At 42.5% G+C, this 15866-nt stretch overlaps 3 protein-coding genes across 3 annotated transcripts in view; 2 read left to right on the top strand and 1 right to left on the bottom strand.

The window, feature by feature from the left end:
* Positions 1–3655, top strand: part of ADAMTSL3 (ADAMTS like 3) — a 367745-nt gene extending 364090 nt beyond the window's left edge. Inside the window, 2 exon segments of the mRNA XM_081230123.1 lie at positions 2084–2298; positions 2974–3655. Of these exon segments, the coding sequence (XP_081086249.1) occupies positions 2084–2298; positions 2974–3080 (322 nt within the window). The 3' untranslated portion in view covers positions 3081–3655.
* Positions 3656–12302: 8647 nt separating this feature from the next.
* SAXO2 (stabilizer of axonemal microtubules 2) lies at positions 12303–15746 on the bottom strand. Its single transcript, XM_081230122.1, is given in 4 exon segments — positions 12303–13304; positions 13308–13375; positions 13378–13451; positions 15505–15746. Coding segments are annotated over 4 exon segments (216 nt in total). The 5' UTR covers positions 15543–15746; the 3' UTR covers positions 12303–13268.
* The window catches only part of EFL1 (elongation factor like GTPase 1), a gene marked incomplete at its 5' end in the record, with an annotated part of 117146 nt that continues 116820 nt past the window's right edge, over positions 15541–15866 (top strand). The window contains one exon of the mRNA XM_081228230.1: positions 15541–15747. Within this exon, the coding sequence (XP_081084356.1) occupies positions 15541–15747 (207 nt within the window). The remainder of the gene's footprint in view (positions 15748–15866) is intronic.

Below are 15866 nucleotides of genomic sequence, written 5' to 3'. Positions count from 1 at the left end.
TGAATGTTATTTTATTCTACTTCTCTGGCCCATGTGGCAGAGTATGGCCACCACTACTCCAGCCTTCAGGTTTATATGTCTTGTTCCAGCAACCTCCAAGTTCCTGGGAGAAAGACGGTGATTGAACCAGCTCAGGTTAGGGCCCTCTTCCAGTCATCTTAGGGGATGGGGAGACATTCTCATGTGGTACAAGTACATCAGTTCCAGGAACCCTGCCCGAGAGAACAAGAGCAGATACCCCAAAGTGGGTCCACTAAGGTGGCTCACCCTCCAGGGTAAATATCTGTTCAAAAATCAGAGGGCATTCAACAGGCACATGAAAAGATGCTGAACATCACTAATCATCAGGGAAATGAATATCAAAACCAGAATGATGTATCACCTCACACCTGTCAGAATATCTGTTGTCAAAAAGACAACAAATAATAAATGTTGCTGAGGATGGGAAAAGGGAACACTTGTACACTGTTAGTGGGAATGTCAATTAGTGCAGCTGCTATGGAAAACAGTATGGAGATTCCTTAAAAAGTTAAAAAGAGAACTACCAGATGATATAGCAATTCCACTCCTTGGTGTAAATCTGAAGAAAATGAAAACACAAATTCAAAAAGATTGGGCGTCCCTGGTGGCGCAGTGGTTGAGAGTCCGCCTGCTGACTCTCTCTGCCGACTCTGCACGGGACACGGGTTTGTGCCCCGGTCTGGAAAGATCTCATATGCCGCGGAGCGGCTGGGCCTGTGAGCCATGGCCGCTGAGCCTGTGCATCTGGAGCCTGTTGCTCTGCAATGGGAGAGGCCACAGCAGTGAGAGGCTCACGTACCGCAAAAAAAAAAAAAAAAAAAAAAAAAAGATATGTCACCCCAATTTTCAGAGCAGCATTATTTATAATAGATATGGAAAGATATGGAAACAACCTAAGTAGCCATCAACAGATGAATGGATAAAGGAGATGTGGTACATGTACAGCGAAATATTACTCAGCCATAAAAAATGAGATTTTGCCATTTGCAACCACATGGATAGACCTGGAGTGTATATATGCTTAGGGAAGCAAGTCAGACACAGAAAGACAAATATCATATGCTGTCACTTATACGTGGAATCTAAAAAATAAAACGAATGACTATAACAGAAACAGACTCATACATACAGAGACAAACTAGTGGTTACCCGGGTGGGGGGAAAGGCACGGAGGAGGGGCAAGACAGAGCTAAGAGACTGAGAGGTGTCAACCAGTTGGTATAAAATAAATAAAGTACAAGGATGTAAAGCACAGCACAGGAAATATAGTCAGTATTTTATAATAACTTTAAGTGGAGTATAAAGAATAAAAATATTGAATCACTACATTGTACACCTGAAGCTAATATAATATTGTAAATCAATGATACTTCAATTAAAAATATTAAGTAGCTACTGTGTAGGGTAGTTGTGAGGAGTAAAGGAGTCAATCTATGTAAAATATTTGGAAAATTCTCTGGCACATGACTGTCAAATAAATATACACATACAGTGGACCCTTTTTGACAACAACAAAACACAGGGCATTAACTTGCTGTTCTGTTTTAAAGGGTAAGGAGGCTAGAGAGAGATCCCTCTTCCCAAAAGGTCTTTCTTAGCTCTCACTGCGAGTTATAGTGTGTCCTAAATGTAAACTAGAGTGTTCCTCTTAGTGGAGAAGATTGCTCACAAACACATTCATACTCATACCAGAATATATTTCAAGCGCTTATATAAACGGAGCTTACAGTTTGTTAACAAATGTGTCATTCTTCTCTTCCTTGCCTAAATCGATCTGCTCCAGCTCATCAGGAGAGTGTGTCTTTTGAGGTGCGTGCCTTGATGTGGTGCCGGAGGCTCATGGAAACATGCGGTTTGCTTGCCTCTATTGAGGTTGTGATTCCTCCACCACTTTGCTTCGTCAGCCAGGAACAATGCAGATGAGTTTCCTGTTGAATAAGGTCATAACTGTCAAGCCTTTGCTATACTGAAAGTACAGTACAGTAAAAGGCTTGATCCCAGCAAGAAGTGACACCCCACTTTCTCCCATTGTCCACCTTTTTGTTTGTTTTTCTCATTTCAGACCCACCTTTTGGAGGAACTGCTCGTCGGGGGCTTGTCATGCATGTTGGCACACAGGCCCTTGGAGGCCCTGTACGTCAGCCTGTGGTCAGGGCTTCCAGTCTCGAAAAGTGGACTGTGTCCACACGAGGAGCTGCAAGACGGTGGCTGAGAGACGCTGCGAGCCGGGAAAGAAACCCTCTTCCTGGCGGCACTGCCTGGGGCCTTCCTGTGATAGTACGTACCCCTCTCAGGTATTGCGACCACCCCGAAGCCTTGTGCAAACCGGACCGCATGGAGCCAACCTTGTCAGGGTCTCGTCCGCAGGGCCATTCTGAATGGATGTGGTATCTTGGGACATCAGGAGATTAGCTGCTTTGATGTGGGTGCAACTTGGTGTCCTATAGAGAAAAAAATAGTTGACTGAGTAGGGTGGTGGGTGGCCTTCTAACAAGCACTGGGAGCCTCTCCACAGCCTCTTTCTGCCTTGGAGTTTCAGCCCCTCAGACAAGGCTTCCTTGCATGGGATTGGGCAGGTGTGTAAATGCCCTGAAGTTATGTGGGAAATGTAATCATATATATTTTTCTAGGGAGAGGTCCATTGCTTTGATAAGATTTCCCTGGGGTTTATGACACCCCAGAAGCTAGTGCCGCTGTCAGCACTGGGAGGAGCAGGTGGCCTGAAGGGCTGTGACGTCCCCTGAGGGCATCGAGAAGCCACTTGGCCCAGCTAAGAAGTGAGTCCAGGGCACTTCTGACTCCAGTGCCAAGCAGTGGCCCTAACCCAAGCCTAGCTTCTTCGCGTCCCTCTGTGATCTCAGTTTCTGCTTTTCATAAAATCATGCACTTCTTTTTGTAACTAGATCTCTAATGAGCTATGTGTTAAATGGATTTTTTTTTTTTTTTTTGCAGGAGGCTGCACAGACGCAACTCACCACTGTACGTTTGTGAAGCATCTTAATTTGTGTTCGCTAGACCTCTACAAACAAAGGTGCTGTCAATCGTGTCAAGAAGGATAAAGCTTTGCAGGGGGGTCCTAATGCCGCTGTGAAGATGAAGCAAAATGTAAAAGCTCTCTTCCCCATGTAGCTGGCACAAAAACATATAGTTCTTCACAAAAAACCCTCTAGGTTCTACAATCAGACAGAAGTCAATGCAAAATCACCACTATTAAAATTGGGTACTGTCATTTCCCATGGCCGGTTTTTAAATTCCAACTCTTGTAAATGGTACGTTCCAGGACTAACATAAAACACCGCAGCAGGCGCGCCAGTGCACCTGGGACCTCGTTCTGTCCTTCTAATCAGGAAATCACCAAGATCACCTGTGCACTGTCACGAGCTGCCTCTTCCTGTGATTTATAGACCAGTACAGAGTAGGACATCCTGAGGGCTTGGTAAACACGGCAACTGATGACTTCTCTCAGTTTTAGGGTTGCAACGGGTTTATAAGGCATTTACATTTGAGAAGCTCTGGCCAGTAGTCGTTAAGATGTTGGCTCTAATGGCATTTTTTGGACCCTTACTAAACGTGAAAAGGAGACAATCACTCTGGACAGGCTTGTGACCCTGACTGATCCAGGCATCCTGGGGGAATGGCATCTTGTCCTTGCTCTTAGAGAACTTAGGGAAGAAAACAGAGTAAACATGGCTGCCATTTTCACAACTACGGAAATCGACATGTGACCAAATGAGGCATCTTGGAAGTTAAAGGAGACAGAAAGTTAACCTCTTCTGCTGATTTTGAAGTATATTCAAAGCGTTCTTTTAAGAGCTGTGAATGAGACTTTTCTCAGCACTATTCTCTTGCACACAAACAGAAAAGCCAAAGACTTGTTAGACCGAATTTATGCATAAGATAGTATCCCTAAGGATTTTTATTTTGGAAAAATTATGAGAAAGTAATCTAACTCTGAAACATGATAGATGAAAAGAGCTGTTTACAGGAAATAACTGTTTTAATTTGAACTGATTTGTCAGTAAATCCAAAGCGAATTAGCGTTAGGCTGGAAGGTACAGTTAGGATGAGGAGTTAGAGTTAGGATTTGGTGAATAAGTTTAAGGTTCATTTTAGTTTTAGCCTTGGGTTAGGTGAGAAAAATGGAGGTTAACTTATTGTTAAGGCTAGAGTTGGCTTTATGGATTACGGTTAGGTCAGAATTGGTTTGGGTTTGGATCCCAATGCTGGCATTAGGGATGGCGTCAGGGCGGAGGTAAAGTTTGGAGAAGATGTTGCTGCTGAAGGAGCTGGGAACTAGTATTTAATTGTAAGTTCTAAAGCTGATTTGATTAGGGGATCTTACCTTACATTCTACCAGTCATGGCTTCGGATGGCCCACAACCCCAAATAAGTGGTCCTACTTCTTTATTCGAGGTCCCAGCTGCCTGTGCGCATGTTGCCTATAGCCTGTCGGCAGCAAAGTTACCTGAAGCAGGTGTGCTGGCCCTAGTCCCTGGTCACTCCTAAGCGAGCAGTGCGCTCTGGCTTTGCGTGTGTCTGTGGACAAGCTTGCTGAGTCTCTCTGCCATATCCTGAGCACCAGGCCTCTTGTTCTAACTGCAGCCTCACTGACACTGGGATGAGCACTACTGCACGTGGAGGGTCTGGTGGTTGGGAATGGGTGTGCGGGAACGTGACGAGGACACACCAGCCTGGGGCCTGTTCATCATCAATCACAGTTGATTGTTGAAGGCTTTTCAAATTAAAAGAGAGATCATTTGTACAATACTCTTTGTATATATTTATTATATGACTTAAAGGTGCAATATTTTATTTTGTACAGCATGTAATAAAGACAGGGGACATGTATTTTTCTTATTAACAAAATTTGTTATTAAACTGCTTCACTTTGTATTTAAAGTTGCTATTTTTCATTTGCTGTTTTACCTTTTGTCTTGTTTTCATTCAAATGACCTTCCTCTGTACTGTATTTTACTACTGTTTCTATCACCTAAGAGTTACTATTTCTCTTTCACGATCCTGACTAGGAACTCAGAAATAAATGTACTTTGATTATTCAGTGGCATCCTTACAAAGGCAGGTGACTTATTTGCATTCGGGTTCTGGTGGCCTTGCGTATGGTCACCTTGGCTGCCTCTCTGAGTCCAGGAGCAACGCTGCTGGGCTCAGTGCCCTGGGCTGTCTTTGGGGTGTGAGTTACAGGATTCAGAGCGGATCACACAGAGATTCACTCTCACAGCCTCATCCCAGTCATTCACTTCCTGTGAATCACACCTAAAAGAACGTCAAGGGCAGGAAAGAGTGGCAAGAAGTTCCAAATGGACAGCCTGAAGCCGGTGTGGAAGTGGGTGGTAGTTGGGAGAGCAGGAGCAGGAGGCACGAGCACACTTTTATTTCTGGCTATTGTGAGGAGGTTAGCCATGGATTTGAGATGTCTGCACAGAGAGACTTTTTAGCAGCGGTTGGTGAGTAACCGCGTTTAATAGCTTCCTTCTCTTATACAGCTGATGGGTTTGAATGGCTTGCGTCCACTTATACACAGATTTCTATGACTAGTAAATACTGCAGTATCCAAGGTTGGTTGAATATGGATGTGGAACCTCGGATACGGAGGAGCTGAGTATACGGAGGGCCAACTACACGTTATACCTGGGTTTTCCATGGCGGGGAAGGGTGGCTCCCCAACTCCCACACTGTGCAAGGGTCAAGTGTATAGTGCTTCAAGATTAGCAGTGAGTCTTTCTAGAAAACATTCATGGTGCTGGAATTGAAATTCCCCTTCGTTTGCTACAGGCCTTGGAGTTTCCAAGGTCCCTTGATGTAGACAAAACTCAACCATTTTACAGTAACTTGTAAGACTGTGTTAAGCTAATGAGGCTGAGCCACACAGAAGAGAAGCAATGGGACACCTCAGCTACCTCAACAGTGTACTTCCTTCTTTCCTTTCTTTCCTTTCTTCTGTCCTTTCCTCCTTCTCTCCTTGACTCTTTCCCTCCTTCCCCTTCCTTCCCTCCCTCCCTTCTTCCCTCCTTCCCTCCCTCCCTCCCTCCCTTCCTCCTCTAAGGCCTACGTAGGTTACAAGGAGTGGACAGCATTATCGGGACAGTGGAAAAGTTACAACTTTATTTCTAACTCAGATACATTTTTCTAGGAAATCCCCTCTATTTTCTTGGCAGTTTGAAATATTTTGTAATCTTTAGTAACTATGCAAGGACACCGAAAAACTCCAGATTTTACAATGTAAACACTAATGTAAGGCTTGGGTCCACTCTCATGTACAGTGTGATGAAATCCCAAATATTCTGTCTTTTACATGTCAACATTTTGGGATTTTACCATTTTTCCACTATTGTCCTTTATTCTGCCCGAGTTCTAATCCAGGATCCCACATTGTGTTTTGTTGCCTTGCCTCTCTAGCCTCGTCCAATCTGGGATGCTTCCTCAATTTCTTCTTGTCTTTCATGACCTTGACACTTTTGACCATGACACTGGCTAGAGGTTTTATAGAATGGCCCTCAATCTGGGGTTATCTAGTGTTTTCTCAAGATGAGAGTGAGGTTATGCATTCTTGCCCTTCTTAACGCATACTATCAGGGGGAACAATATGTCAATAAGTCCTTTCACAAGTGACTTGATCCTTGGTTCAGGTAGTTTTTGCCAAGTTTCTTGTCTATTAAGTTACTATTTTTCTCTTTGTAATTAATAAATACTTACTTCAGAGACAATACTTTGACACTGTGCAAATATTCTGCTGCTTCTTAAAGTATTGCCCCTTAATTTTAGCGTGCACTGTGGATTGTGCCTACAATAATTATTACGAAGATGTTCTAATTGTGACCTTCTACTTTCTTCATTCCGTCTACTTTTACTAATTGGAATCCTTTGGAAGGGAAGAGTTGTTCCTTCTTCCCCATTTATTCACTTTATGTATATCCACATGGACTCCAGGGGATGCATATATATCTATATATCTAGATATAGTTATAGATATCTATATCTATATATAGATATATATTTAGGGGTTGAAATCCAACACTATCAGTATTCTGTTGCTCAAAGCATTCTAGCTTTGGCCATTGGGAGGTTTAAAAGGTTGACTGCATATACACTAATCCTTGAATGTGTGTGCGCATGCACACACACACACAAACACACACACGCAACCTGATGAAATCATCAAAGATAAGAGTAAGGAAATAGAAGAAACAATAACGTAAAATAAGGTTCTACAGGGTCTATAGTGAGATCCTTATTTTCATTCTTGATATCTGTAATTAGTGTCTTTTTTTTTTTTCTTTTTCCTTGGTCAGTGCGGTTAGGGTTGTTCAATTTTATTATCTTTTAACAGATGCAGCTTTTGGTTTCATCGATTTTCTCATTGTTTTTCTGTTTACAGATTCATTGATTGCTGCTCTTCATTATTTCTTTCCATCTACTTTGCTTTGGGTTTAATTTGCACATTTTTCTAGTTTCATAAGATGGACCCCTAAGCTATTGATTTAAGACTGTCTTCTTTTCTAATACAAACATTTAGTGCTATAAATTTCCCTCTAAGCATTGCTTTAGATACATCCCACACATTTTAATATCGTATTTTTTCATTTTCATTAAATAAATATTTGGGGCTTTGCGGGCCATATGGTCTGTGTTGCAACTACTCAGTTCTGACACTGTAGCATGAAAGCAGCCATAGATAATATGTAAATGAATGGCACTGCTGTGTTTCCATAAAATGTTACTTTTTGTGCAATTTGTAATTTGTATTTGAAAGCTGGATATTGTGTGTAGCACAGTAGAGACTGGGATAAACAGTATTTATGTCCAGAAACGGATATACGTCTTCATTTGCCAGGCCTTTAGTGAGGGGGGTTAAGTCAGCTCAGTCAGTAGCTGAGCTAGGTTTGCCTTTTGTTGTTGCTAGGCTTACCTTCAGTGTACCATCAGCTTTAAATTCCTTTGGCATTATCTTGCGCTTTGGGGTGGGGCGGGGGGTGAGGGCTGGTTTTCTTAATTTCTGCGCCATTCTCAGCTTGAGGCATTCTCTTTGCACCTGCACCTCAGAGAATGTCTCTCTGTGATCTTGCTTCTCTCCAATGGTACACTGTTGTTGCTTGTTATTCAGTGCTCAGTAATCTGGTGTGTGTGTGTGTGTGTGTGGAGGGGGTGTTCCTCTGTTGTCCAGGTCCAGGCTCAGTCTTTTTTTTAATTAATAAATTTAGTTATTTATTTTAGTTTTGGCTGCGTTGGGTCTTTGCTGAGCACGGGCTTTCTTTAATTGTGGAGGGGGGGCACTCTTCGTTGCAGTGCGTGGGCTTCTCATTGCGGTGGCTTCTTTTGTTGTGCAGCACCAGCTGTAGGCGCAAGGGCTTCAGTAGTTGTGGCATGTAGGCTCAGTAGTTGTGGTATGCAGGCTCAGTAGTTGTGGGTCACGGGCTCTAGAGCGCAGGCTAAGTACCTGTGGCACATGGGCTTAGTTGCTCCGCGGCATGTGGGATCTTCCCGGACCAGGGCTCCAACCCGTTTCCTGCCTTGGCAGGCAGATTCTTAACCACTGCGCCACCAGGGAAGCCCACCAGCCTCAATCTTAAGCAAACCCCGTGTCCCTGGGTCTCAGTGGTGGGGCTCTCTCAGTGTGTCTGTCCCTCTCCTTGATGTAGATCTCTAATGGTTGGGCCCAGGATAATTTCTTGTTCTTCCTTTAGGTTAGAGGTTTGTTGTTGTTTTGCATTTCCCTGTGATCTCAGCTTTCTGAAGTACTCATGAATATTTATGATTTTGTATATTATCTGGCTGTTTCCTGTTAGGTTGGAAACACTTTTGTCTAGCCATCTATATCCCACTCAGAAATTAGAAATGCTCAAATTTTCTTTATGCTCTAGTTTTAAATTACACCTTAAATTCTACACATGCAATTTCTTTAACAGATATAAGGCTATTCTGATGTTTTCCTTCATGAGTCAGTTTGGCCAATTGTATTTTTCAAGGCATTGCTCCATACTAGAACAATTATCGGTATACGTTTTCCATAATATCTTCCTATCTTCTTAATGTCTGAGTAATCAATCTTTGAGTTCTAAATTGTAATATTTATTTCATTTACTTTTAATGTAAGGATTGATCTAATTTTGTTTATAAGTTGACTATATTACTATTTGCTTTTGGTTGGTCCCATATTTTCTTTGTTCCCTTACCCCTTATTTCCTCCTTTGGGATTAAGAAAGGGTACTCTTATTATTGCATTTTCTCCATTAGCATTTTAATGATAACTTTCTGTACTTTTAGAATAAAGATACATTTTTGACTTATTAGGGGATCCTTTTGATCTGTTCAAACTTAAATTGATGTTTTTACCACTTCTAGAACAGTGGAAGAAGCTTTCAACAGCTGAATTCCATTTACATCCTTCTGCCTTTTGTGCTATTGTTATAATATATTTTAATTCTATATTTGTATAAAATCACCTAATATAATTATTGTGACTTGACTTGTATAAAATCTCTAATATAATTAATATCCTTTTACACTTACCCACTTATTTACCTCTTCTGTATGCTTCATTCCTTCCTGCATTTCATGCTTCTCTCTGGAATCATTTTCCTTCAACGTGAAGAACTTTAAGTACTTTTTGTTGTATGTATCTGCTACTAACAAATTCTCTGCTGCTTTTTTTTTCCTACAAACGTCTTTGTTTTGCATTATTTTTGAAGGATATTTTCACTACATATAAAATGCTGGGATTCACTGGGTTTGAAATTTCCTTTTAGTACTTTAAAATGTCACTGCATTATCTTCAGGCTTCCATAGTTTCTGGTGCAGTATATTTCTAATTTTTCTTTTGTCAATAATATGTAGATTTTGCTCTTACAACATTTTTTTTTCCTCTTACAACTTCTAACAATTTATCTTTACTTGGTTTTCAGAAGTTTGACAACGGTTGCCAGGCGTGGCTTTGTGTTTATTTTGGGGTTTATCGAGCTTCTTGACTCTGAAGCCTGATTCCTTCATCAAGTTTGGAAATTTCTTGACCATCACCTCTTTAAATATTTCCTGATTCTTCACAGGTCTCATAATGTTTTACTCTATGCCAGATGTCATGTATAAGAAAAGCATAGAAACTAAAGTCGATGTTATTTTCAACAGAAGACAGCTTGCTCTTTCCTATGTTACGCAGATAGGATATGGGGCAGGTCACCTTGATCCAGTCAGGAACTGAGTGCAGCTGGCATTCAGCGGCACCTTCAGTTAGACATTGTCTTCCTCCAGTTACAAATTTCTCAAGGACAAGACCTGTGATGTGTTTGTGGTAGAGCCTTCATTCTAGTGGGACTTACTCCCCTAAGCACCTGCTCCCAAGTGAGACTGTGGGATATTTCTGTGGGCTCTTTCTAGCCCAGTCCTCTAGCCCACCATGCCCACTAATCCCTCAGCAGACATCCCACAAGGAAAACCTGCCATACTTCTGGGGTATTTACAGATTCCAGTTGGTCACACCACCTAAATGTTAAGTGCTCCACCGGTTTCCCTTCTCCTAGGAGGGTCCCGCTGCTGATGCTTCCCTAATCTTCAGCCTTGGCCTAGGCTTGACAAATGCTCCCAGAGAAGTACACAGTTGGCCATCTCAGCTCATCTAGGAAGGGCTCCCCTGTCTCTGTAATTTTACTTCTTTGCTTCCATTAAAAAAAGATTTTTTTTAAATTTATGTATTTCTTTTTTAGCTGTTTCAGTGGAAGTAATGGCTTTCTGCCATCTGCTATATCCTATCTGGTAGCAGAACTCCGAAAGTTTTAGTGGCTACTAGAAAAATGTTAAGCTCCTCAGTCTGACAACCAAGACTTCGTAATCTTATCTCAACATACATCTTTAGAACTATACACCAATCTCTCAGATCCTGAAATTCTCTGGTTCCCACCATGTTCACTGAACGACCTAAATTATAGAAATCTGATGTATGAGTTTCTGGAAAGCAAGAACCTCTCTTTCTTGATAATTTTATACTTAATGCCTAAGATTGTACCTTGAATATAGTGTACACATTAAGAAAATAGAGAAAAGAACCCACTGAACTGACAAAGATCAAAATGAAAAGTTTAGGCTTAAAAGGACTTTTTTGTCTTTCACACACTGAATAAATAGTGAGTGCCTACTATGAGCCAGGAGACATTGTAACAGGTTTCTGGAAATAGAATGCTGATATAAGAACAGACATAGTTCCTGCTTTCATGGAACAATGAAACTAATCTAATAATAAATAATAGGCAGATGCTTTGAGAACTTACATAGGGCACTTTTACCTAGCCTGAAAACTGGATGAGTGTCAGTGAAGGCTTTTCAGAGTGATAACTGAGTTGAGAGCTATAGGCTGAATAGGCATTAATTAGGGTAAAGAGGCAGGAAAAATTCCACGCAGGTAACATAGTATCTTGGAAGGCTCTGTGACAAGAGAAGCCTGGTACTTCCAAGAAATGAAAAATGTCCTATGAGATGTAACCGTAAGAGTGCAAAGGGCATTACAGTGAAGATAAATCAGAGAAGAAAGCAGCGAGCAAACAACGAAGGGATTTTGGTATACATTAAATATAATGGGAAAATATAACAGCAGTTTTTAGCAGGGAGGTGACAGGATTAGATCCGCATTTTAAAAAGGTCATCTTACTCAACATCACTAAGTATTTAGAGAAATGCAAATCAAAACTACAATGAGGTACCACCTCACACCAGTCAGAATGGCCACCATTAAAAAGTCTATGAATAAAAAATGCTGGAGAGGGTGTGCAGAAAAGGGAAGCCTCCTACACTGTTGGTGGGAATGTAGTTGGTGCAGCCACTATGGAAAACAGTGTGGCAGTTCCTCAGAAAACTACAAATAGAATTACCATATGATCCAGCAATCCCACTCCTGGGCATATACCCAGACAAAACTCTAATTCAGAAAGATACATGCACCCCTATGTTCATACAAGCACTACTCACAATAGCCAAAACATGGAAACAACCTAAATGTCCATCGACAGATGAATGGATAAAGAAGATGTGGTACATATATACAATGGAATACTACTCAGCCATAAAAAAGATCAAAATAATGCCATTTGCAGCAATATGGATGCAACCAGAGATTATCATACTAAGTGAAATAACTCAGAAAGAGAAAGACAAATACTATGTGGTATCACTTATATGTGGAATCTAAAATATGGCACAAATGAACCTATCTACAGAACAGAAACAGACTGAAGACACAGAGAACAGACTTGTGGTTGCCAAGGTGGGTGGGGGAAGGGGGAGGGATGGACTGGGAGTTTGGGATTAGCAGATGTAAACTTTTTTTTTTTAAATTTATTTTGGCTGCAACGGGTCTTAGCTGCAGCATGCGGGATCTCCAGTTGTGGCACTGAACACTGAGCTGCGGCACCCACACGGGATCTAGTTCCCCGGCGACAGATGGAACCCGGGCCCTCTGCCTTGGGAGCACACAGTCCTAGCCACTGGACCACCAGAGAAGTCCCAACAGATGTAAACTGTTACATATAGGATGGATAAACAACAAGGTCCTACTGTATAGCACGGGGAACTATAGTCAATATCCTGTCAATAAACCATAATGGAAAAGAATATGAAAAAAGAATGTCTGTATGTGTATAACTGAGTCACTTTGCTGTACAGCGAAGATTGGCACAGCACTGCAAATCAACTAAACTTCAATAAAAAAAATAAAATAAAATCAAAAAATAAATAGTACATAAAAAGGTCATCTTGGCTAACGTTAGAAAACAGATCAGAGATGCAAAAGCTAGAGTAGATAGAAACATAACCATTAGGAAGCTGCTGCATTCCTCTAGGTTCTGGTCACAATGGAAAGCAGAGAAACACAAGAGATTTTAGGAGGTTAACAAAAACAATCAATAGAACTCTTTATATATCCCCTTTCCTTCTCATTTTATCATTTAACTTAATTCTCATCTTTCTGTTTTCCTCAAGTTGTGACTTAACTAGTCTCTTGCTTCTTAGACTGGTTCAACTTCAATCAACTAAAAAGTTTAAAGAGTTAAAAACAAAAACACCTTATTAAAACCAGAAGAGTGGGACTGGGATTGACATATACACACTAATATGTATTAAATGGATAACTAATAAGAACCTTCTGTATAAAAAATAAATAAAATAAAATTCAAAAATTCAAAAAACAAAAACAAAAAAACCCAGAAGAGTAGGGAGAAAAATAGGTAAAGCAAACAGTTTCTTGATATTTACTTAAATGTTGTTATTCCTTCCATTTTACCACGTTATGCTCGAAATTCTTCCTTGGGCTTCAGACTCTGAGGTGGAAGAACACTGCCATACATAGGATACATAGGATACATTCAGCTGTGGGACAAGACATGTCAGAATTTTCATAAATCCTTGTGGTTCCATGTGGGCAATGATGTCGCCTATGCAAACATAAATAACTTATCATAGCTTTACTCACATGAGCAATTGTATATACACATTGCAGAGAAAACGATGTTCTGAGATAGATGGTTGTTTTGACTGATATAGTGAAAGAAATAGACATTTGAAAAGATTTAGTTACATAGTATGAAAAAAAAAGATTCAAACAGCAAGATGAAAAAGTAGCAGATGCAGGTCAAAATTTCCCTGAAGGGCTCTCTTTGACAATCTTGATCCTCCTAAAGACAGGCAACATATTGAAATATGAATGAGTTTGTCCTACTTGTTTGTTTCCCCTCCTTTATTTCAAGCAGGTAGTCAGGACCCTGATATGTCCTTCTTGCAGGACTTTGGGAAGGGCCGAGGATATAAGCTGCCTGAAGTCAACACGTTCTCCTGTCTTTTTAAACACAATTGATGAAGAGATGAAATCAGATATCCTTCTGGAAATGAGGTCCTAAGAGGAAACAGATGGTCCTGGACTGCAAAAGAGGGAAGAGGGGATGACTCCCCAGAGAGAGGAAGGAGGTAGAAGATGAGGGGGAGGGAGTTCTTAGAAGAGCGGGGGTCTTTGCCCCATTCTATCAGTGTTCCAGCAGGTGGCCGGATATCAAGAGCTGGCTAGGTGGAACCCTACAACAGTGGCTCCCAACTTTGCCAAGATTCTTGTACCTCAAACATAAACTTCAAAGCAGCGGTGGCACCACTCTTGAAGGGATGATGCGAACTTCAGCAAGAGACATTTCAGTGGGAAGCTTACCAATGTTTAGAGCCCAGAGAAGGCTCCTCTTGCATTGGCAATGCCTCTGCTCCCTGGATCATTCTACTGCTTGGAGAAAAGGAAGCCTCCAACATAATGAAGACTGAAATTTCCTGACAGCTGGATGGGAAAGGAACTTAGGTTGGATAGAAATTAATTTAAAGATTAGAAAAAAAATTAATCAATTTTCTTGCACAGCAGGGTTTTCAGATATGAATCAAATCCTCAAAGGTCGACTTATCTTTTCATCTACATCCGATTAGTAATTAAAAACAACATTTACCATGAAACTACGGGGAAACTGCTTCCCATCACCATGTGAAGTGTTTTTCTTTTGTAGGGGATTACAGTACGACAGGATTGACATATTCATAATATTTATTTAGCAAATAGTCATCTAATCCCTGGGTCAGCAAGGAAGCTGAGGAAGGAGATGACTGCTTACAGGTTAGGCAGGACTCACTGACCAATTCTGGGTTTCAGGAGACTACCTACTACCTTTTCAGTCCGTCACATCCCAAAGGAAAGCAGTCTGGATGGGATTGGGAACGGGAATATGGTCAGGCCGGCAAGGAAAGCTACGAACAGAAGAAAGCGTAACACGGGTCGAAAACTCATAGACTCGCACACCGTTCTACTTTCCTTCCGTTTCCTTTTATTTATTTTTAAAAAATTCTGTGGGCATAGGGGCTTCCCTGGTGGCACAGTGGTTGAGAATCTGCCTGCCAATGCAGGGGACACGGGTTCGAGCCCTGGTCTGGGAAGATCCCACATGCCGCAGAGCAACTAGGCCCGTGAGCCACAACTGAGCCTGCGCTTCTGGAGCCCATGCTCCGCAACAAGAGAGACCGCGATAGTGAGAGGGCCGGGCACCGCGATGAAGAGTGGCCCCCGCTTGCCGCAAATACAGAAAGCCCTCGCACAGAGACGAAGACCCAATACAGCCAAAAAAAAGAAATTAAAAAAAAAATTTGTGGGTATACACTCTCCCCGTCGGATCAGGCCTCCACCCTTGGCAGCCGGACATCTAGCCGCTGCTACACAGGCTTATATCATCTGCCTGGCGCCATAGCATTTCAGTTTGCGCCCCTGGATAGGAGCCGACAAAGCAGAACTGCTTAACCCGCGGTAGCTGGCGGGTGAGCAGCGAGCATCTGCGGACCCGGGGATAAGTGGGACGTCGCTGGGCCCGCGTCCTCCACCTTGGCGGGGCGGCCACTCTGAGGGCTCCGTTCCCCGAGACCCCAGCTCGCTTCCAAGCCCCGGCGGCCGCCACACCGGCCGTTTCTTACCTGCAGGTACAAATCTGACACAGACACCAGGTCCTCATGCTCCCGGCTCGCGGGGCCGGCTCCACAGCTCCTCCGCAGCCGCAGCTCCTGCAACTCCACCGCACCGGCCTCAGTCCAGGTAACCGGCGGGGCGCCGCTAACGGACGCTCCGCCTGCTTCCGGCGGCGCCAGAGACGCAGACGGGTCAAAGGTCGTGCGTTCTCAGTCCCGCCCCCGGCGCGCTGGCGTATGGTGCACGCGAAGGTGAGCGTGCTTGTTCTGCGGGTGGTGGGGTCGGCGCTGTGATTCGAGCTGGGCTGACTGGGCGGCGGGAGCTTGTAAGTGCGGGCCCACAGGCGTCCGGGCGTCCTCTTCCGCCAACC

The sequence above is a fragment of the Mesoplodon bidens genome (assembly GCF_964165515.1).
Source record: "Mesoplodon bidens genome assembly, chromosome: 3".
In the NCBI taxonomy this organism is placed as follows: domain Eukaryota; kingdom Metazoa; phylum Chordata; class Mammalia; order Artiodactyla; family Ziphiidae; genus Mesoplodon; species Mesoplodon bidens.
Note: the sequence above shows the minus strand (reverse complement) of the source record. Positions and strands in the feature narration are given on the sequence as shown.